Source organism: Gymnoscopelus braueri (assembly GCF_963280865.1).
Source record: "Gymnoscopelus braueri genome assembly, chromosome: 6".
NCBI classification, from domain to species: domain Eukaryota; kingdom Metazoa; phylum Chordata; class Actinopteri; order Myctophiformes; family Myctophidae; genus Gymnoscopelus; species Gymnoscopelus braueri.
This window is the reverse complement of record NC_137607.1, coordinates 32349909-32375235: the sequence shown is the minus strand read 5'-3', so window position 1 is coordinate 32375235 and position 25327 is coordinate 32349909. Positions and strand designations below refer to the sequence as shown.

Sequence of the window (25327 nt, the reverse complement as noted above, 5' to 3'; positions counted from 1 at the left end):
TCCCCTTTGAAGTCATTTGCGTAGAATGATTGAGATACGTTTCCTCATAAAAAAGGGACATCTTATACACTTGTGTAGACTTACATCTGCAAAAACGGGCGATGAGCGAGCCGTACGCGTCCTCTGGCAGCTGTACAAAGTGCGGTGGACAGTAGCGTGAGGTGAAGGAGCAGGGGGGGCCACTTTGTATCATGTCAGCGCCAGCAGTTCGACCAGGCCGCCGCGGTGTCCCTTGTCACCAATCACATCCTTTTAAACCACCCAGGGAGCTCGACACCCCCCCCCCCCCCTCCCCCGCCCCCCACCCTCCCCCATCCGGTTCCATCTCTCCCCACCCCCCACCCCTCCCCTCACACGCACTCCCTTATCTGTCAATGCTGCTTAAATAATGTAATTAATGACTTAATTAACATTTCCATAATCTATTTTAATAAATCTAACACGGCATAATGAGACTTTCTAACCTCCGGGCGATGGCATATAAAAATTCACAGCGCAGAGCGGCGTGGTCAGGCCACTGTCTCGGTGCTGTGTGACAGTGGAGGAAGCGAGGGGGGCACATGTTGTGTGACAGCGTTCTGAAAGGCAGATGAAGCCGAACAAACGCCATGTGACTGTGCAAATGTGTCCAATAACAAGAACCTGCAGCGGTAAGCGGCGGACGGGCGCCTTCGCGGAGACAAAAGGCATTAAGGAGGGTTTCTGATCGAAGGGCCACGCACTCCGACATCATACGATAGCCTCATCTGTGCACATCATCGGCTTAACATCTCTTAGCCTGATTTATTCTTTGCTGACCGCCATGTCTCGCACCAGAAATGGCAGGTCGACAAGAGTGCGAGACACCGGCGCACAGCTAAGTATAAACCAGGTGTAAGAGTGTCTTTAAGCTCGTTAGGGGAAGAGCGACAGAGACACACACACACAACACACGCGCGCGCACGCACGCACGCACGCGCACACGCGCACACACGCACACACGCACACACACACACACACACACACACACACACGCGCACACGCACACACACACACACAGCTGATAGAGTTCAGATCTGAGGATATAATATTCTGTTGAGAAATATGTTCAGTGTGGCGTCGATTATGTTCAGCTGCTGTTCAGATCTTTCCATAAACATTCAGGATGAAGGATCCTGCATGTGGAGCAAAATATCTGTAATAATAACATGAAAATAATAGCAAACATGAGATGACGATTGTGTTGTTTAACAAGTAGAGTTACATTTGGTTTATGATTAAAGGTGGTGTAAGTTATATATTTATGTTAAAATAAGTGTTAAATAGCTCTATATTCTAAAAAGCATTGCTATAGAGCGAGGATGAGGATACCAATGTTATCCAATCAGAAGAAACAACAGGATAGATACATAATAAACAATTGAAATTGGAAGTGATGAAACAAAACAAAATATGTGCAAACTGGAACACTTCCCAGTAATTGAAGCTGTTAAATTATCTTTATGGAGTTCACTCTCCTGACTGGATAAAATTGTTATCCCACCTGAAAAGATGTTTTCAGTTTATTAATGAGCTGGAGAGCCGGGGAGACCCCTGTTTCTGAATAAACACTTTATAGCAATGATTACTATCAGAATACAGCTATAAAAGGAGGTGACACACTGCTTACAGCAGTGGACATCTGCCTTGACCAATCACCACAAAGCATGGCAACATGCTTTGGCTCCTCTGACATTGGACTGACGTTTCAGCTCATTCCCATGTTCATTAAGAGTTGGCGACGTACAGGAAACGAATAAAGCATGCCAAATGAGCTAACACTTGAACTTAGAAACGTGTCATATTTGTTTATTTATTTATTTAAATCGTTATCTGGACTTATGCAAAGATTGCCAAAGGCATCCATTCTGGAAGCTAGTGAGCGACAAAGGGTCGGTCCCTGGGAGGACTTCCACCCTCGGGGCCAATACTGACTGAGATGTACGCTGACAGAGGGCAGCAGGAGGCTGGCACATCCTACGCAGCCCCCCTCCTTCCCCATCCTAATAACATTACCCATCAAGCTCACTACCTATAATAACAACAGAAACAGCGTTGTGTTCCTTGATGAAAGGCAGCCTTGGCCTATTGTCCATTCAGAATCCCTAAACTGAGGAGTATCTCCACTCTTAAACTGCATATTAGTGCTGTGGTGCTTCGGCGATCTTAAACAACCACTAAAGTCCATGTAACATGTCAAGAGTGATTCTGTTTGTTGCCCCAAGTTACACTATCTTCACCTCTTTCAGTCAAACTTCATGTGAATACCTGAAGCAAAGCACTGCCAAGAATCTCTGTCTCTGAAGCGGCTGAATGTGTTGTAAACAAACTAATTTCCTGTCATAAAATTACAGCTCATTACTAGCATGGATAGGGGCTTCAACAGGATAATGAAGCAGAAGCACATTACCAGTGCAACCATATCATTAATTACCAGTTTTCTGGACACATTCCCTCACAAAACTGGTTAATGGGAAAAGTTACAAGCCTTGTTGAGTTGATTACAAACAGCTTCTCTGTGTAACTAAAAACAAACAGGGACAAAGTTTTGACTTTATCACATGAACCCTACGTCTCTATTCTGGGCATGTCATATATGAGACGAACGCTCAGCGAAAAATAGCCGATCTACAAGCTTACAAGCTCTGTGGGCTTGTAGATCTGCTATTTTCAGTGAAGAGATTTGACGTAGAGGGAAAAAGGAGGTGGCCAAGTACAAGACCCCCGGGGGACCCCGGTCAACAAAGTATATAGGGTTTAAGTGGTTAATTCTCTTGCTGGCACCGGTAACTGCCTGTTGGGTTATTGGAGGCTTTATTTTCTATTGCGCCAAACAATGTATTTTGAAATTAATTTATTTTAAATGCCCTCAGAGGTTGTTTTAATATGAGCATGGAGTTGATTTGGGTCAATAAAGTGTAATCTATTACAATTGGCTGATTACCTGCTTAAAGTCATAACAACAGCTGCTTACCTAATCCTGCATGTATCCGAGTATCCAGTCAGTGATATCATTGGAGAATTGTCAGCTCAGTGTTGGATTGTTCAGTAATTATCATCCCCTGCAACCGTTATCAAGGATGAGCCAAGTGATGTGAGAGTGGGCGACGACATAATGCCCCAATCAAAACACCTCGTTTGCATTAAAACACATACTTGTGAGTCATCCAATAATAAGTAACAGACATACTTTTCCTCAAAAGTATCTGTAATCCGATTCTGTGTGATATCGACATTCACAGATTACATGTAACGCATTTCTCTTTTGTAATGGGATTACCGTGATGTCTTGGCGTGCCATATGTTACTCCCCAAACCCAGAAGTGGTGATGTTTATGCCAGGAATCTAATGCATTATTTACAAGTTAGATGTTAATAAAAACAGACTGTTCATTTACTAATGGTTTACAGTACCGTAGGCAGTATTCCAATTAGCAATATCAAAATGGGGAAAAGAGTGAGGGAGCACACACGTGGGAGGAAGGGGGGGCGAGAGAGAGAGAGAGAGAGAGAGAGAGAGAGAGAGAGCGTATGCTTTCAGAGTTGATTATTTGGATGACTTGGGCAGTAATGTTTCTACTTTGAAGACATAGTAAATATTCTTACTTCAAAGTGGCACACATAGTTTATAAATGAAACAGGGACATGCCAAACTTATTTGGAAACATGACCTGAATAAAATCTGAAACACAAACGGAATGTATTTTCAAGAGGCATAGTATGGCAGAATCTTAAAGGACCATATCTGGTGGTCTGGCGCGTTTAATCCATTGAATACGACTCACGGTTTACTTGACATTACTGCAGAGTGCAGACCATTTTCCAAAACATACAGTCTGTGGTTTGGTACATTTTTGAGAAAAAGCATTGGATTCCATTCATTTCAGTATGATATTAACTTGCAGAGACATGAAACCTGTTTGATAGGTAATCCAACACACTATGGTTATTTTGTCAACATTATGTAGTAGCTGGTATGTTTTAATGCATTTTAAAGAGCAGATTGACTATCTGAGATAAGGTTAATTTGCCAATGAAATCCATGACTTATTAACCAATGATATTATTGTTTAGCCAACATTTACTCAATTATTAAGGTAAGTATTGCGTTAGTAGTTAATACTCACATGATTACAAGGATCACTGTGAGAAGACCAAAGCCACTAGCTGCCACTTTGAACTCGGGGGGTGAGGGGTCGAAGGTCATCATCAGGTAGTACACCACGTAAGCCACCAATCCCAGAAGGATGAAGGCAGTGACGAGCATCAGCCATATCTGCTGGGTCACTGACCGCCATGGAGAGCTCCGTTGGAGGTGGTACTGGGTCAAAGGAAGAAGAAAGCAAACAGGTCATCCTGACTTTCATTTAGCGGTTACACGGTAACCCATTCAATCCGGGGACAGTTTTCTGAAAACCATATGTTGCTGTAATAACATCAGTGGTTTTCATGTCAAGGTTATATGTATTTGATCGCGGACCCCCATCTAAAAATATTTTGTTCTAGGGACCACCAGAAGCAAAGATTTGAGTTACAAATGTTCGCTTTAAAAATATATATTCAAAGATTTGCAACAATTGTCACTTTTTTAATTCCCCCCCCCAAAATAGCAGATCTACAAGCTCATAGCGTGGTGCTGCTATTTTTGAATAGCCAAAGACATCTAAAATGACACTGATGCGTTCCCGGTCTTAATGGGTTAACCGCTTCAACCATATAGGGCATAGCAGTCGGCAGTCATTTTCTGGTTCCGGCGTTCCAGACCCCATTAATTTTTCCCATAGAGATTTTCCAAAATATTTATATCAATTATTTTAAGCCTAGAATCAAGCCATCCAGGATCCTGGTGATTCATGACCATAAAACATTTGATTCTGTGAAAAAAGAAAATTGAAAACCGCAAAACAAAGGGTATTTATTAAATATAGTAGGCCTATGTCCGGGACGAACCAGCTAACTCCATTTTCAGCTTTTTTTTTTTTTTTCATAAATCAACGCTATTGAACACCCTTTACGTCTGTGTAAAAAATCTAAACATTTGAACCAATGAAAAGTATTAAAAAGCGCCTCTGACGAAACCTCCCAACTCCATTGGATCCTCAAACTGTCCGTCAAAAACAAACAACTCCCCCTCTCTACTCTGCTGCAGCCTTTTCACAACACAGAACAGAGCGCGCTGCGCAGTGAATGAGGAGGAGTATCACGTAAACAAACTCCCCGTAGTCTGTTAAAACCATAGTTAAGGTTAAAACTATGCAGTGTACTGTAATTATATTTCTAAAATCTATGAAGTGTTTAATGAAGAGAGCAGCAATGTGACAAGAAGAAAGGAGTTGATAGCATTTCTGTCGCGACTCGCGCTAGTTCTACTGAAACTCCAATTCTGTGAACCCCTCTTTGCAAAAGTTATTGTAATATTTAAAGTCCTGTTTATTATTGTTGGCCTATATAAGTGTCATGAAGCATCAGGGCATTAATTCACACGTTGTTGTGATGCATTGTGAGCTTGGAGATCCATTGTTAGCTTTTGGAAATTTGTACCCTTTTGAAACCTCTCCCTCAGCAGCAAGTGGAGCTATTGTTGTTTGGACACCTAACTCCATTTCAGCTTGATTTCTGCTCGTCTGAAACTACTATCTCCACTTGCGCTGGATTTGGGTAAAGTGGTGATAATATAATGACACATGCAAGTATCTGACTATATATAAAGTCACTATACCAACTTTGATGAGGCAGTATTGCTTTGTTTTAAAAATATAAGGTTTTCTTAATTTCCTGAAAAACGTATATTTTGTTTTTTTCGTTTCCTGAACAATGAGCGTTTTGGAGTTAGCAGGTTCGGGCTGGACAGCGGATATATAATAATATAATTAAATGTTCATTTTTTTCTTCTTCACAGAATCAAATGTTTTATGGTCATGAATCACCAGGATCCTGGATGGCTTGATTCTAGGCTTAAATTAATTGATATAAATATTTTTGAAAATCTATATGGGAAAAATTAATGGGGTCTGGAACGATGGAACCAGAAAATGTCCGCAACTGCTATGCCCTATATACTTCGTTGGGATCTATACCCCCCCCTCCTTTTTTCCCTCTACACCAAATCTATTCGCCGAAAATAGCCCAGCTACAACGTGCTGTGAGCTTGTAGATCGGCAATTTTCTACGAATGTTCGCCCCCCAGAATAGGGACACTAGGGTTCCTGTGGCTAAAGGACGGAGTGCTGGTGATACTTTAGCACAGTGGTTCTCTGCCTTTTAGTGGGGTCTAGGGACCAACAAGGGTACTTGAGAGGGTTCAAGGGGATCCCCAGCAAAATGAGTTAATATAGCCACAAAATCAGTTTAACCACTTTAAACCTACTGTATATATACCGTACATCTGCTATTTGAAAATAGCGGATCTACAAGGGCTAGGTCTTGTAGATCTCCTATTTTAAAAACATCTTGAATTTGTTTTGAAAAAGTCAGATTTTTTTTTAACATTAAACAAATCTTGTATGGGGGTCCCTGGCACAAAATATTTTCTGATGGGGGCCCGCGGACTAATACATATCAATTTAGGGGTCCTTGACATGAAAAAGTTTGAGAACCACTGCTTTAGCATGTGTACCATTAACACCAGATGCATTAAACAGGCAGTGAGCAGCAAAGCAGGGCAAGAGCGAAACACAAAACAGAGAATCCAAATAATTGCGGCACAGGGCCCTTAATGGAAAGTAAAGAATAGCCCTATTGTTAGAATAAACAGTTCAGAGTTACGCAGTCTCACACCTGTCCTCCTCTGTTTTACCCCAGGCATGGAACTCTGCTGTACGCAACGCTTCACAGCCCACCAGGGCCTCCATGCAGAAACACACAAACACACACATTCGCTCGTAACATGTGTCTGCATTAGATACGTGCAAACACACACCGACAAACACACAAGTACGTGTGCATTCACCCATATGCATAATGTAACCTATGCAGACAAACATTATCTAAAATCCTCGCCAAACGTTGTCTTGTTCTGGAGACAGACTAACCACTTTCGCAGCGTTTGATTAGTGTCTGGAATTCATCTGCAAATGCGCGCTGCCTTGTTCTCCTCCGTGGCTGCTATTCATTAATTAGACTCGTTGTGTGACTGAGCTCTCCACAATGTTTAAGGTTACATCAGGCCCCAGTAAGTGGCTGCCTGATAACAGAATGCATCCATCTTCATTACTCAGCCCTTTCTGTCTGGGCTCGCTCCTCCACAAGCAAGCCATGTCAGTGGGATCTGAGGGCCTGATACAATTCATTGCGTTCACATCTTGAACTTTTTGCACCCCTTTTATTTTAGCCACTCTGATTAATTTGCCGGGAAACAGTGGTGTCCACTTGTAGCGATTAGCTTTTGTGGTATTTTTTCCCCTTCAACTAAATGGAACAAAACAAATGAAAAGCGAAACAAAGCTGCCTGTCATTAGGTCATTTTGGGGTGAACAACCACACTCAGTGTCATCTCTTACTGATCACTCAGTAATTAGATGGACTGCCATTGTTCTGTTTGGGTCAATAACACTGCATATAATTTGACTACTTGTTCCTCGCATGCATAAGCAGCACATGGGACGTGACAAAAACCTATACCAGACTGTTAAAAATATAGAAAAATAATTTTGAGGCCCAAGTAATATTTTTGTATAATTAAGAACATTTCCTACATATCAGAAACATTTTATTATTAATTAATTATTAATTAATTAATATTTTAATGAATGACTTGTGAACAGGAGACCAAAATGCAACCTATAGTGATGTTGACCTATATAGTAAATAGAATCCGTAGAATTCTATTTACTAGAATTGCCTAACTTAACCCTATGACCTTAGCATTCACAGGCCATGGCTCTACAACAGAAATTACTTTGGTCATGTCAATTGATTATTTATCATTTAAATAGATTAATCTCTCAAGAAAGACAGATTCTTCAAGATACTCAAGGGACCAGTGCCCATGTACCTGTTTGACTACTTCAAAAAAGTGAGTGATGCCCCCACGGGCACAACACCAGAGGGAGCTCCACTGATCTCATTCCCCCCAGATTCGGCACAAACATGGGGATGAATTCATTCTACTGTTATGCCACCAAAATGTGGAGTGCCCTACCACCAGCCATCACAAAGTGCAACTCCCTACCCTCCTTCAAAACCCTAATAAAAGAGCACCTGTCTGCAATTTGCAACTGGAGCTAGACAAGTCTTCTAGCTTGCCAAAATAAATTACCCCCCAATGTTTTTCTGTAAATATACTTTTACTGCTCCTAGTATTGATGATCTCTTGTATAGTATTGTCTTTATGTGTCTTTATATGTCTTGACTTGATTAATTTAATACACAGGACCTACAGGCTTTTTGTGTTGTACTTTTAGCATTATTGTATAACTGTACCTCTGTATCTTTTGCAAACTGTTAATAAAGTGTCCTATCAATCAAGATGATGTGGCAGCCAAATAATCATAATGTCAAAGTTGCCTTCCAACCGTGTTGTTAATCCCCATATAGAGCACTGTCTTCTCTACTTTAATGGTTGCTACGCCGACTCTTGTTTCAATAAGGTGATCTATATCAGGGGTTCTTGAACCCCTAGGGTTACTTACAAGGGCGCCGATACTGTGGGTGCCTCGGGGCTAAAGCACCCAGGACGAAACGACGAGCACCCAGTGGGCGAGGGGGCTCGCTCCCATTTGTTTATTTTTTTGCCGGCTCCAGGCTTTGTCTTCACCTAGCAGGTAAATTAACCGAATTAAAGTTACAAAACCCCCCCCAAAAAGTAAAATATCCGCCCAGAAACCGGAAATGTTCGCGGGGCACTCACTCACGACAAATATCGGCGCCCCTGGTTACTTACCAGTACTGCAGGGGGAAAATAGAATACATTTTTGTAATATGTATATATTTTCTGTACAAAAATGTAGTTGGAATGACTTATAATTGTAATAAAAGTTTACCGTTCACTATATGAGTAGCCCACCTTTTTAAAGTGCAATTAAAACATGTATTTCCATTGTGCAAAACTTTAAATCATAGGGGGTACTTCAGTTGAACCTTTGAGACGGAAGGGGTTCAGGACTCAGAAAAGGTTGAGAACTCCTGGTCTATGTTGTTTCATTTTCTCCTTTAAAAAAAAAAAGAATTATGTATGCATGGCGCTTTAAAACTTTCAGGTCATAACTATTGGTAACTGTTTAATAATACCATAATACACTGAAGAAATTATTCATTGTGATTACTTGATCGAAAGGGTGATTCATTTGGTTCATATTGCAGAGCATTCAGTTGAGTGTTAAACATAAGTTTTACTCACATGTCTTTAAAAAGTCTAATGGAGAGAGTATAAAAGTGTCTACACTGTATGAGCTGATTTCATCCTTTTCACCACCGACGGCCAAGATGATCAGACAAATGTCTCTGCAAACAAAAACACATTTCCAATCTCGGAGGAGATGTGAATGGACTTCCAAGGTTACAGCTTTTGAGAGCTAATGTGTCGCTATACAGTGGTTGCCTTTCTTTTGTCATTTTGGAATGGAAAGGGATAACGCAAGAAGAATCTGAAGTGCTGGGAAGTCATTACATTGGTTCCAGGTAGAACTGAAAGCAACTGCACACATTATTGTGTAGACAAACCCTGAAAAGGCTCGTTTAATTGAAGCTGTTAGCACCACGTTCACTGATGTACCCCTCAGGCTTTAGTCATATCAAGGCCTTGCCCTTTGAATGCGGGTTAAAAGCAACACACAAAACAACTATTTTGACGGCCCCCACCATCGCCACCACACCCAGACAAATTGATTGCCGACTAAGAAGCTGAGTACAGTATCTATAAGAAGAAAACACATTAAATGTGAGAATGTAAGCTGTGCAGAGCGTAAGATGGACGAGGACCAGAGGTGTCCAGAGGAAATAGAGGCACAGTGGTTCATTTATTCTAAAAAAGGAGTCCTTGATTTAAGACGGAAATACATATGCGAGAATCTCAGACTGGCCACGGTCCGTCCTCCTGCCCTCTGATGACGGACACCGTGTTTGTTCAACAACTGTATCAAATCTTAATCACTTAAGCCCAGTGGTGGACAGTAACTAAGCACACTTACTTAAGTTCACTGATGAGTATCTGTACTTTACTTGTATTTGCATTTTTGGATTACTTTCCCTCCACTACATTTCAAAGACCATTGTACTTTTGACTCCACTACATTTCAGGAAGGGGGAAAGTACATTATGAATTAACCACTTAAGCCCTATTTCATATATAGTGAAAATAACCGATCTGCAAACTCACAATGCTTCACATTGTGATGTGTTGTGAGTTTGTAGACTAGCTATTTCAAGTATTTTATGCATTTATTTAAAGCAAGTACTCCAGTACTTTAACTCAAGTACAAATTTGACTGAGCAACTTCACCGGGGTTTTCTAAACTTTGACTCAAGTACTGGGTTTGAGTACTTTGTCCACCACTGCTTAAGCCCTTTATACTTTGCTATACGACAAATAACGAAAATAGCCGATCTACTGTACAATCTCACAACATGTCACACCTTGACGCGTTGTTAGCTTGTAGATCCATACCTATACCTGTGAGCTTGTAGACCTACTGTATAATGCCCAAAATAGGGACGCAAAGTTGAAATTGGTAAAAAAAGAAAAATGGAAACCCTCACACTTTGGAACATAGCTACCACGCCAGTGCTCCCAGATAAAGCTTAGTAACACAACATACAATATATTAAGCACTGGTTAAAAATCACAGACAGCAGCGTGTTAATTACATCCTTATGTTTTATGACTGTGACCTTTAAACACCACACCGATCAATCAGTGCGGAGCGAAGAAGCCTATTGGGGATATTTAGAGGCACAGATTCCGAAAGTAGGACACTATTTATCCAAACACAATCATTATTAATCAGTGGACAGTTAACCCAAATACATTTTCCACATATTTTCCACATTACATCCACCCTCCCACCTCCCCCCTCCACCTACCACGACCACAACCACAACCACATACACTCTTCCAGAGAGAGACCATCCATTAACTGTTCACACGTTATCATATGCGTAAGTGAAGACGTCCGGACATTTTTGAACAGCCCTTTGAGAGAACTCAATGGCTGAACATTAAGTGATTGTATTCTGCTTTCTGGTCAAGAGATGAGACATAAATATTTAAACATAAGTAAGTCAACCACTCACACACTTGTGGTTCTACATGTTGCAGAAGACTAACATGCTGACTCTGTACATTTAGAAAGTCTATCTTGTAGAATAAATAAATCCTGGAGCGTCGCTGTAGGAAAAGGCACTAAATTAGAGTAGATGCAATTGTCGGCCATGCATTTTGTATCGTATCATCATTATTATTAATATTTTAAAATAAATAATTGACAGTGATTTCTCTGATATGTTTGTCGGTGGCGTGTCCTCGGACTGCTGTCAGATATCTTATTTTAAGGCGTGACACAAGTTCTGTGTTGACTCACGCCGTGTGCAAACCGCATGCCGCTGCTCCTGAGACAAGCAGCTGCAGTGTTCACACGACTTGTTTGCTAACAACAGGGGCGAAGTTCCACTTAGCCGGGGCCAAACTAGAAAGTCTATTAACTTATAGAGATTAAAAGCCTGATGCCTCCCTCCACTCCCGGCCCAGGCCTTTCTGCAAGCCCCCTCTCCCACAGCCCGTATCACACTTCCAAAGGAGAAAGGTGATTGATGAGAACCATCAGGCTGCGTTGGAATCTCCTCTCTCATTAGGAGGCTGCTTCCACATCCAGGCTGTTTCAACACACACTATAAGGAGGGGAGGGGAAGGGGGGGAGGAGGAGGGGGGTTGGAGGGTATGGGGTGGGCGTCCATACTGAGACTTTCAAAGGAGATAAGTACTTGAGCTAAAATATTTACCGTGTACATTAATCTCGGGGAAATTAATTTGCCTCCATTATGCTCTCCTTGGAAGAAGAGACAACAAGTTTGTTTGACGGAGGTGTGTGTGTGGCTCCCACTCTCTAATCTTCACGCTCAGTGGGATCCCTCCCAGTAAAATCCCTGCTGGGAGTGCTCTCCTTCTCCTCTCCTTTCTTCTCACTCATGGGAGTGTTTGAAAATTAATGTTCCCGAGGGACCCGTGTTTGGACAGTACTGGCTTGTCCTATCATCGACCCACTGAGGCTCTTGCATGGTTTATACTTGGTTGTGCGCTGTGTCGCTCACCGGAAACGGCGGATCTACAAGCTCATACTTTTGGAGAAACGGGCGCACTACTAAATATAAATCACTGTTCTCTCTCTCTCTCTCTCTCTCTAGGATGTGTAGATGAGAGTGGTGAAATGTTAGGAATGCTTGCATTCAACCTTGATATACTGTTGAATCAACCAATTATGCATTAGTGGCACATTGCTACAGTATGTGCCAGTTCCCAATGGATGGCAGCACCACAGCCATGAGCGCCTACTGTAGGTTTGGGGCGTCCAACAAGACCAACAATAGATATGTTTTATAGGAGAAAATTGCCAAAGTTGACTTTCCATTCCATAGCTTACTGGATTCGCCTCAGGTTGAAACTTTATCAACATATCCTGTTGATACATTCTCGTTATTGAGAAAGACAATATTGAGACACCAGGTACTGTATAACTAGTGCCTCAATCAATATTTTCAGCAGGAATAACATAATTCCCTCACTGACCGGTGTAATACATGTGTGCATGCATAGGCTATGCATTGTGCAAATCAAGGTGAATCTGCGTAGTGAGGCAGAACGTCTGTGTTTTTGTTTTGTTTTGTTTTGTTTGTTTTCTCAGGTGAGCAAGCATCACATTGACCTTTTGAAGTTAAGTTAATAAGTGAATTGGACAGTCCACATCAAATAAAGGGAGAGACAAGTGAAAAGTTCCTTTCAGTTGTTAGTGTGTGTGTGTGTGTGCGTGTGCGTGTGCGTGTGCGTGTGCGTGTGCGTGTGCGTGTGCGTGTGTGTGCACGCGCACGCGTGAAAGTGTATGTGCATGTGCATGTGTGTGTGTGAGGAAGTGAGACAGACTGTGTGTGAGAGAGAGAAAGAAAGAAAGAATGTGCGAGCGTTTGTGTATGTGTTTGGGGAGGCGATGGAGGCAGGGAGTTTGTCTGTGAAGGGTGGGGTTTTGGTCATCTGCCACGGGATAAGATATCCTGACAAGGCAATCAGAGAGAAACAAATTCTGCGGCCATACGGCTTCAACACTCTCGTCCCTCACCCTGATGAGCTTTTGAAAAATGGGGCGCGGTTGAAATTGGTTTTGTATGAGAGGCTTCAGATCTGTCTCTTATCAGGGTTATTGCCACCTGTCTTCATTGGCTGCAGAGGTCCGTTAATTAATCTGCCGCTCCTTTTTAGTGGCCGGACAAGGGGGGTGCAGGGGGGTCTCCAGGGTAAGCAGGGCTCTGCCTCCCCTACAAAGGACTAAAGCCGGCACTGTAAAGGTCGGCTGCACTATTCCCAGCAAATATGCTCACTGCGGGCACACCAAATGTCACAAATCACCCAAAACTGATATGATGTCCAGCCACAGGCCCTAATCATAAAGCACCATTAAAATGCCTCATCTGGTCCCCTCCTTTCAAATTAATGACAAATAGCACTCCGCAATTGACTGAACCTCTTTAATCGGATAACTTCAATTCAATTCAGATAATGAAAAGTCCTGCGGACCTTTGTCTCGGGGACAGCGATATCTCTCGCGATCAATCACCGCGGCAAACGGAGCACTTCGGAGCTTCTCTCCGGACTGATCATTAATATAACTACAACAGAGAAACTACTTAAAGTATTGGATTCGGATCAATACGGCTGCGCGAATCTCGATTCGGGCCGCAGAAAGGGAAAAAATACGTAAGGACGGCGTTTGTGTATTCTTCATGCATGCCGTGGCGTTCCCCCGATGCATCACGTCGGGGGATATCAGTGAAGTAATGTGGAAGTGGGAGCTTGAGTATAGGCTGAGCATGAAACACAGCATTGATTAATTGGACACAGATAGATTAATTTGCCACCGGACATTCCCTGCCAAGCTTGTCAGAGTAATAGTGTTATTACACAAACTGTCAGTAGTGATGTTGTGGTTCTAAGTACACAGTCAAATCCTCAGGGTTAATTTAACTCTGAGCGTGTACAAATGTAACCAAATGGAGCCTTACGGGTCCATTTGGTTTTAAGAGTTACAAATGGATAAATTAAAGCTGCAATCCGGAACTTATTTTACTGAATAAAATAATATTTTAACCAATCCGAATGGTAGAGCGTGTTATTACAATATAATTAGTACAAGTGGTTTTTGGTGGTCTCCATACTCTGGTGTCGGGTAGGACATCTACCCTACAGGTTGACAAGTAGTACTTGTCAAGCTCATAAGCGCAATAGCTCCACTGGCCAAGCAGGAGGAATTTCGTCTTGAAAGAGAGGTAGAAGTTTGTTATCCCACGCGGGAGACCTGGGTTCAAATCCCGGGTAGGGGATGAAGTTTACAGATTGCAGCTTTAACAGAGGATTTCACTGTGTACAGACATATTGTGGGTGCAGCGGCCTTTTCTAGCTTCTTTTCTAGGAAGCACTTGGGTCTTTGGAATTTTTTCTTTTATTTTTCGCTTGCTGCATGAGGCCCTTCAGCAGTCCCCACAGGAACTTGCCACCGACTTGAGCCCCCCTGACACGTCAAATAGATCAAGTGTTAGCAGGAACTGTCTCCTACGACAGTGTCCGCACCTGTGCATTCCACTGAGCGTTGAGATCCTAGGATTTCTCAAGGTGAAGTTTGAACTTGGCCTGGCGTACACAGTTCGGGCAGACCCAGACTTGCCTGATGGAAAAGCAAGCTTGTATTGTACACACAGGCTCCTGTCACTCCGCTGTTCTTTTGGAATGCTGATGAACGACAATGTCCCATCAGTGTAATATTCAGGTGGTGAGCTTTGTGTTTTGTTTTGGTTTGAGCCCTTTGCCAAGTTACGACCTGCAAACCATTCAGCGGAATAAAGTATGCGAGTAGTTAGGATTTCCCTTGCATGTATAACGTTGTTTTCATTTCCACAGTCTAAACAAAGGAAATCATCTCGCTCATAAAGAGCAAAACCAATAACGCTCATTCCAAATTTCCCCACTGAATGGGGGCCATGGCACCTTTAATCAACAACACCTTCATATGTGTTTGATTAAAGCAAAAATGAGTTGTTTCTCCAAGGACATCTTTTCACGTGAAGAATACTTTTTCATTTAGCAGACGCTCTAATCCAGAACAGTGTTGTTGCCGCCCACAGGTATAATCAACCAGAAAATGAATAATCATTCTGCCGGACCACAATAAATCATTACGCTTTGGACAATTAATAATGTAGGAGAGGCCGGGGATCTATAATTACAATAGTTATGATGCATATCATCAGGATTAAAATTTCTCACATTGTGATCTCACATTTCAGATACCGGTGCCCACAGACGTACAATAATGTAGCCTACACAGCAAAATCCTGAGTGTTCATTTAACTCTTAGAGTTAACAAATGTAACCCTAATTTGTCATAGCAGGTGAACATTCAGCAAAAATAGGCGAACATTCGGCAAGCTCAGTCACAACGTGTCGAGTTGCAATGTGTTGTGACCTTGTAGATCGACTATTTTTGCAGAAGATATTTGATGTAGAGGGGAAAAGGAGTAGAACTAGTGTAGACCCCTGGAGGACTCCAGTAAAAAAAAGTAGGGTTTTAAGTGGTTAAATTGATACTTAGAATTTGGGAGGAAAGCAATAGAATTTCAACTTTCTCCTCTCTAAATCTTGTTTACTGGTTTACAATGCAATTCAAAGTGACAAAATTGTTTGTTTGAAGTAAGCATCATGTTGCCCTATGCTCAGATTTGTTCACACAATGAGGTAGCAGGAAATCAAATGTTTCAAAAAAATGAGGACATTGAAGGGGGGACACATTTTCAGTTACATATTTAGTTTTCACACGCTTTGGAAAAAGCACTCTGTCATTGTCGTACCATATACACTGTGAGGTTTCAAATAGCAATATAGAAACACACCACTAACAGACAAGCATCCATAAGTAGAAGATTTATCACACAGCCACTTTCACACTGAAAACAAACCCTTAAAACAAAGAAGTTGTGACATTTTTCAGACCCATTCCACCTCTTAAATCCACCAAAATGTCAGCATGTCCCCCGTAACTCTATTATTTGCGAGCCAGGGCCAAATTGATACAGAAACGGAAGGGAAAGAAGGAAGACCAAACTTAAAAAGGTTAGTATTATCAGACTTTTGTCTGTTCCGTGAAAACTGGAATCCACGTTTTGCCTCCCTCTGAAAGGGAGACAGAGAAAAAATCTTATTGCTAAGTCACTTTGACTTTCTCTTTTCATTGTATTGCTGTGTTGTCTCTTATGACGCCATGCAGTGAATTACAGACAATCACATTGCTACAGAAATGTATTGGAAAGAAGGAAGAACATACTTTTAGAAGGTTAATATCAGACTTTTGTCTGTTCAGTGGAAAATAGAAGCCAAAGAAAAACACGTATTTCTGGGTCACTTTGACTTTCTCCTACGGTGTATGGTTATTACAGCTTAGCAGATTTGCAAGAGGAGACGAGGAGTGTTGCATGAGGCAACAAATGCTGGACCCATATCTATATATATATCTATCTATCTATTAGTGTGCCGAATTTCACCAAACGATACGATACGATATTTGGCTCACAACTTCGATACGATTTCGATACGATACGCACTTTTTTATTATGAAAAATATATGGGGGAGAAAAAAAGCAAATGCAAACAAATAATTCTGTTTTTGCATTATTCAGACATACGAACTTGTAGCTTTTCAGCTACAATAGCCGTTTTGAATCCAAATAGGGCAATAGTGTGACACCTGACCCGAAAAAAAAAACATGTTGTCACCCTTTTCACCCGGGGCTGTTTTTGCATGCCTGATTATTATTATTGTAAAAAAAAAAAGAAAAAAAAAAAACGATACACGAAAACGTATCGCGATATATCGCGGGACGATATATCGGCACACCCCTACTATCTATCTATCTATCATATATCAATTTATATTGATACATAATATGTGCATCCGTGTGCGTGCGTGCGTGCGTGTTAAAATCCTAAATTGTTAATTTATTTATCCATTTGTAACTTTGACAATGTACAAATGTAACTCTGGCACGAAACTCTGACAATGTACAAATGTGTACATTTTCAATGTTAAATGTACATTGAGCATTGAGACTGCATATACTGTATGTACACAGTTTACACAATGCTGAGAATTCACTGCGTTGACAAGATCGTCATACAGTGGACAGAAGCCGGGAGGGGGGGGAGGTGGGGGTGGGGGACTGGGTGTCCGCTGGGCTGACTCACAGTTTGTCGAGTCACAGAGCAATCTGTGGCTATGAGCACATTCACTTAGCAGGCAGGTTGATGATCCCAGAGCCGGTGATTTATTCGCCGCAGACGCGTTGCAAGGCTGTAAGAATTTGTCAAGTTAGAGTCCTAATTAAAACTGTTAATCACAGATTCCTGTTTGTTCAGCACTCGGAGCGAAATGAAAAATGCGATCAAATTATTCACTGCCGCCCTTTTTCAGACAGGTAACGTCTCCGCGCACCCCCCCCCTCCCCCCTCGAGAGTGTCAGGGAGCGCACACCCACCAAAAAGTCTCAAAATGGTTCATAAACACAATGAATTGTTCATTTTGTATAGGCAGGAAAATAGAAGTCGACGTTTTACTCCATTTATTCACTTGTAATATGATACTGTATGTTGTATAAGACAGTGATTCTTAATGTGGGGTCCCGGGAGTCTCGGCACCCAGAGGGGTCCTTGATTGATAGTTAGGAACCAAATAGACCCTTACAGGTCTGTAACTCAGAGAGTGATACAAATGGAACATCTGGTTCCATTTGTACACTCTCTGAATTTAATTAACACTTCTTACAGTGTGGATTACAGAGCTACAGATTAAAAAAAATATTTAAAAAAAAAGTCTGAAATGAGGGTCCATGGCCTAATTAATATCAAACTGGGGATCCCTGAAATGAAAACGCTTGAGAATGTGGGGCAAAAATATCAGAGGACACTTTTATTCATCCACCCATCGCCCTTTGCTCTTCACATACTGTACAGTAGCTATAAGATCATCCTGTTTGTGCGTGAGCGTGATCCAGTCACGCACGCGGTACTTTAGAATAGATCAATACTTTCCACCAAGGTTCATCCCTCGGGGGTCAAGGAAACACCCCTTTGTAGCAGAGGGAAAAAGAGAGAACCCGGCCTCCTCAGGGGGCCCGGGCAACACAAATGGCTGTAACACCACCTGCGGTGAGGAGCCTATTAAAAACACTGTGGGTGCTAGCGGGTGGTCAATCTAAAGACCACTCCAAGCCTTGCCAGTCTTTGCAACAGAATTCCGCTCTGAAAAGTGAAATGGTGTTTTTGCAGTACAATATGACTTGGTCAATCACGCGTAGAGCTCAGTCTGCTTTCATACACTGTATACATGTGAGATTGTAAAAATGGTACCCTTTGGATTTTGCTGTGCACAGCCCGCATACTGTAACTCACCCCAACACACCGGTTTCACCAATACAGTGTCATAAAAATCATAAAAAGTCATAAAAGTCATAAAAATGTGGATAACCATTTCTTCCAATTTCCAGATGTGTTTAATCCTCATGAGCAGTTGTCTCATAATTGTCAGTCTTTATTCAGAGCTGAGTCAGTCAGTTCAAGAGCAGTGAAACACCTAAAGTCCTGTGAAGTCAAAACAAAGCCGCTAAAAGGCACAAGTCTCCACTCTCACTGGTTATTCTTCATTGTCTGTTTATAAAGTGTTCGGCATCTGCACCTATAAACTGCACCGTGAAGGAATTCCCTCTCAATAAGGCAACGTCACCTCATCACCACCACCGCCGTTTAATCCCACAGTCTAAAGCCTGATTTACACGTAGTCGTACGATGGTGTCTGCACTGAAAATAGCTGATCTACAAGCTCAGGTCCACACCACTGACCAGCTCAAAAGGCAAGCTTGACAGTGGTGGACATACTTAAAGGACCACAATAGAAACAAGCCCCCCAGGGCTACTATTTGTGTTACCATTTTAGAATAGCTTTTGTAACTGTACTGCCCAACGGTTTCCCAAACTTGCTAATAACATATTCAATCAATCAATCAAAGTATTTGTATTTTCAAATACGACTTTCCCTCCACTACATTTCAAAGACATTTTTTGTTGTAGGCTTATTCTTGACTCCACTACATTTGATTTTTTGCCTTTATGGATAGGACAGTAGGCTGACAGGAAATGGGGAGAGAGATGGGGAATGACATGCAGCAAAGGCCGTCGGGATCGGGACTTGAACCCGCACCGCGCTGTCAGGCTACATTCAGCCTAAGCGGTCCAGGCCTCCACTACATTTCTAGGAAATGAAAATGAAATAGCTGCTCTGCGAACTCACAACGCGTCACGGATTTGACGTGTTGTGCGCTTGTAGATCAGCTATTATGTGACGTGTTGTGAGCTTGTAGATCAGCTATTTCAGACACGGAAATAGATGAGGCCATATTGTGTGTGAGGCACTGAGCACCTGAATCTTAGAACTTCGACCAGACTAAGTAATCTCGACCAGGCCCCGCATGAATTACACAATAGGTTACTGGACACCTTGCATTGAACGAAAGAGCAAGGCAACTCCTCTGTTCAGCTGTTTCCCTTTCATGTAGCACATCCATAGATCGAGCACTGATTCCACAGATTGTACTTTGTCTTTAGAATCACATAGTTTGTACTGAAAGAGAGAAAAGAACTTCCTCATTGTCTGTAACTGGAAAGAAAAAAAAGTGAAAAGTGCTTAAATGTCTGAGTAGGTGTAAACAGGTCGAGGCATGATTCATTATCTGCCTAATTGCCAAAAAAAAGTGGAAACAAAGATTAGCCTTGGCTTTCATCTGCAATCACGACTAATGAGAAAATGTTCGTACCCTCCAAACCAATTCATTTTTGTACCCCCTCATGCCAGAGCCGTGACTGTGTTCTCCACACAGGAGATTTTTTTCTCTCTTTAGTTTTGGATCATCTCTCCCTGAATGTCATCCAAGCTGTAGGTGGGCATTTTAAAAAACAAGATCAACATGACACAGATTAAAAGCGAGAGTGTATTATAACAGAGGACAGTCACATTCATTATCTAGTATTAAGGTTTCTGACAACCCAGAAACCATAGCCTCCTCACATACCACTAAAAAATGAAGGACATTCCACTCACTGCAGCCATGTTTTGGCAACACCAGTTTTGTTGCTTTATTAGAGTTCTTGCGATGCAGCGCAATGTTATTCTTCATATTTCTGCTGTGTATTATTCCTCTGCTGCCAAAATATTGTCATCTTAAGATTTGTTTATACTACTCTATACATGTACATACTGTAGCCTACTCTTATCATGTTACATCTCATCTTACTTCAAAAAACATTTGAACAGATTTTTTGGGGACAGGTATGTTATTATTTGACCATTACGTGATATGTTTTTGTAAAGAAAAAAAATCACTAACATTTTAATCTTTATATTCCAATAGTAATCATTGCTATAGAAAGTTTGTTAAGTAACAGGGGGGGTGTCCGTCTCTCTCCAGTAAACGGAAATTACATTTTCAGGTCGTGCTGCCAATTTGATCCAATCAGTGTTCCAGTTCCAATTTTGTATATATATATGTATAAATATAGATTTATGTATTTGTTATTCATTTTGGCATCATCTTGTGTGTCCTGTATCCTGGATACAATTGGTATCCCAGCCTGAACTTTTTCCTGTTTACTAAAGAGCTGGAGAGACATGGATACTCTATTGTAATGGTTACTATTGGAATAGAGCTATCTTACACATACTTTGACAAAATACAGTTCACTTACACCCCCTTTAAATGCACTAAATGCACATTGTAGCTCTCAAGATGTTTTATGTTTGTATCAAATTACTTCCACATACAGTATGGTCAGGTTAGTCAGAGTGGTGAGGGACAATGATGTCACCTTTGACTCAGTGCCACCTATTTAATGCTAGAGAGACATTCACAGTTGGAACAGTGAATAATAGTTGACAGCTGGAGCGACTACTGTAGTTATGTGATCACAACATTTGGACCATGCAGCTGCATCATAAGGAAAATGCAGCACAAATAAAACAGCAAGCTCACAACGCGTTGCAACACAACACGTTGTGAGCTTACAGATCGGATATTTCGGCGACCGTATGAATTAAGCATTCATTTAGGCCTGGGACATTGTGATGCTTTCCAGTATTCTCAGTCACAATCCCCAGATGTGCTTTCACAGGAGAACGGGACCCTCCTCTCCAATTGAGAAACATGTGGACCATGTAAAACCCACAGAGATCAGCTTTCAAGGACGCAGGTGTGAGGTGTCACACACACACACACACGCACACACACACACATGCAAGCATACGCACATGCGCGCACACGCACACACACACACACACACACACACACACACACACACACACACACACACACACACACACACACACACACACACACACACACAGGTTGCCGACCCAGGACTGTGTTATGACCTGTCATTGTGCCACCATGAGGCCGATTTGAAACATTTGGGGTTGTGGTTCTTTCTTGGCCTATGGGTAGTGTGGGTACAAAGTTTCACGCTGATCAGATCATGACTTGTGGAATTTTGCCCAAACAGGATGTGTGAGCTGTGTGTGTGAGTGGCTGAATGTAAACGTGCTTTGGATAAAGGCACTCTATAAATGCACCATTTACCATTTATAAGCCAGAAATTGGACTGTATAGGACAGTGGTTCTCAAACGTTTTCATGTCAAGGACCCCCAAATTGACACTTATTAGCCCGCGGACCCCCCATTTGAAAATATATGCCAAGGACCCCCCATGAGAGAAGATTTGTACGGCTCTAGCAGTGATTTTCAACCATTTTAGTTTCAAGGACCCCCAGTTTGACACTCCGGAGGTACCGGAAGTCCCAGGTACGATTCCAGCTCTCTGCAATGGGTCGAAGTGTCCCTGAGCAAGACACTTAACCCCTAACTGCTGCTCGTCCCTCCGCGCTGCTCTGTGGGCAGCACTCAGCTGGGTGAAGGTAAAAACTGAAGTTCCCCCATGGTATAAATTTATGATTTATGTTGCTCGCCAAAAACTGCTGCTCTATAGCCAATCTTGCCGATGGGCTAATTTCGGTCATACAACTCTGTATAATTCATGCTTAACGCTTTGAGTCTATCTTCCTCTCAGTATCAGCCAGCCCAGACTTCCTGAAAATTGAGAATTCTTACATCGCCATGTATCTGATATGATACAAAACATAATCACTCATTAGGAAGTTAAAATATATATATTGAAAACATTGTCCTGCTAAATAAAGTCATTGATCTGTCTTGGGTAATGGAGTTAGGCCTTGAGTTAGGCCTTGAAATCAATCCATTAAATTAGTCACTTTCAATTATGATGTGTGGCAAGAAAACCTTTATTTCATTGATTTATTTTGTTAGTGCAATCTATTAAATCATGATAAACATTACCAAATGAGTGGTTTTCTAAGCCCAAATACTCGATCACACTGTTGGTTGGACAAAGGTTCATGCCACTTACACCATCCTTGGACTTTGTGAGTCACTCTTGATAAGACATACGTATATGGTATACTGTATACTGTTGCTAGTATAGTTCTATTGCAAAATGTGCAATCTGGATTTTATAGCATAGTCTGATGTTTGGAATTATTCTACATGAAACCTGCAGTGGGATATAAGATGCAATCATGACCTACAGTAGGCTAAACAGCTGTCAGTCAAGTCACAAGGTCCTTTGTGGCCATCTGTGGTGAATATCTTTCCCCAGTCCCCTGTCAGCCAAAAGCGTATATTCTTCTATGTGACAGCCCCCCTATAGGTGAGTGGGCCCTGCTCTAAAAGCCCATCCAGGCATGATGCTTAGCATTGGTGACCTTTAATTTCATTCAGACTGTGTACAAATGACTTCAACATAGCCCACAAAAAAAAAAAAAAAAAAAAGGGCTGTGAAAGAAAGTCTAAGAGCTAGATTGTAGCCACTCTGGGTTTCGGCACACCGGCATTATCTACTCCCTGGCTTTAATGACTTCCCGCCGAGAGGAGCCTTGGTGCGAGAGCCTTGGAAGTCAGACTAAGAATAGCATTAGACACAAGGTTATCTGGGCATTACACTCACTGTAACATGCAATTAACTCTCCTCCTCCATTTTCATTACACAATTATTCATTAATGTCAATTTAATTTTATGCATTGTTCTACATGACCAAAGGCTGATTACTGGGCCCTTGCACTCCAATATCCCAAGTTAACTGGTGCCAGCCTCACTTGCAGGCCGACTAATTGCAATTTAGCCCCAGACAGCGCCTCCCTCTTTAGGCCTGCCTTAATGGAGCAACTGATTCGCAGACAGGTAACGATTGGAAAGACAAAGTGCTTCTCCCTCTGAATGGAAAACAAATGCAGTGCTGCTAAGCTGTTTTCTTTGTGATAGCACCGAGGGCAGCCCTTTGTATTCAGAGAGGGACATGTGGTAATATGTTCCCTTAAATCCTATTTGTCTTCCAATTCTATCTCCATATAGTAATAAGGAGACCCTATTAAGGCGCAGAGGGATGTCTGTGCCACGATAGGCTCAACAGCACCCAGTTTATGGACAGATTACTGTTTGTATGTGTACCCTCTCAGAATTGTGGATCGTTTTTACAGGGATCCATTGATAATTCAGAAATAACCATACTTAACCAAGCAGGCCTGATATATTCTTCTTTTTCATAATGAAGTGAAGTTTTCAGACTTTATCTGCCTTTTTCCATGCACAGAGTCATAATCATGTACACCACATGTCAGCATAACCTTTCATCTGTCTTATATTCACGAATTCACATGTTGTTAATTGCTTACCTATAAATAAAGCTAATACCAGATGTTGCAGGCATGAATTAGCACAAGAGAATCATAAGCTAAACACACGTGGTACCGCAATATGGTAGAGTAAGCACACTCCTGCATGTGTGAATTGACTGTGGTGAATGAAAGAAATGTCGTGGGTAGATGAATCTATAATCTAAACTTCCTGCAGTTGGATACACGCACGAGCACACGCACACACACACACACACACACACACACACACACACACACACACACACACACACACACACACACACACACACACACACACACACACACACACACACACACACACACAACGTCATTCCTCCTTCCTCAACAAAAAAGGCAGTCACTGACCTTTAAATTTCATCCAGCTGATAGCAATCAGGTGCTGCAATCTTAGGGTTTATTAAAGTATTTAAACAACAACTGTTTGGGCTTTTCTCCACCGACCCCCAACACACACACACACACACACACACACACACACACACACACACACACACACACACGCACACACACGCACGCACGCACGCACGCACGCACGCACGCACGCACGCACGCACGCACGCACGCACGCACGCACGCACGCACACACACACACACGCACACACACACACACACACACGTATGCACACACACACACACACACACGCGCACACACACACTCATTTAGAAGCACCTGTTCCGCAGCAGAAGTTAAGTGTTTGCATGATAATTAAAAGGTACTTCTCAGAGCAGGAAATGTTTTCACACCGTTCTATCACAGGGACTTAGGACGCATCTTGCCTTGTGCGATAATGATAAAGAATGATAAAGCATGAAGGACTGTGTGCACTTTTCACGCACCTGCCGTGGAACACAAGATTAAAGAGTTACAAATTTGAGCGCCACCCCGGGCCAATTGGACCTGTCTTTCATGCACTGATCCACATCAAAGACTCTCAGGCAAGAATCCTCAAGGCGTGTGTTCAAAGCTCTCTCCCCTTTATTAAAACTCTATTTTATGTTTGTTGCTCATATTATGTTTCAGAATAGCCATATAAATGGCATGCATGATGATGGACAGGGTAAAAGACGTTTTAATTCTGCGAGAACTCTCCTCCACGAACAAAGCAAGAAAATGCACTGACAAAATAATGATTAATCTACTCCTTTGTTGATTGACCATTCAAAATGTCCGTTCACTTCTCTCTCATTCTTCTGTTCCATGGACCTCTGTAAGCAGTGGGGCAGTAATTATTGTCCATTTTCAGACACAGGATAATCAAAGCCTTCAAAAGAA

The 25327-nt window shown here is 41.9% G+C and overlaps 1 protein-coding gene across 1 annotated transcript in view; it reads right to left on the bottom strand.

The window, feature by feature from the left end:
• The window catches only part of LOC308087430 (uncharacterized protein), a 91650-nt gene that overhangs the window by 4182 nt on the left and 62141 nt on the right, over window positions 1-25327 (bottom strand). The window contains exon 4 of the mRNA XM_080431275.1: window positions 4146-4339. Within this exon, the coding sequence (XP_080287401.1) occupies window positions 4146-4339 (194 nt within the window). The remainder of the gene's footprint in view (window positions 1-4145; window positions 4340-25327) is intronic.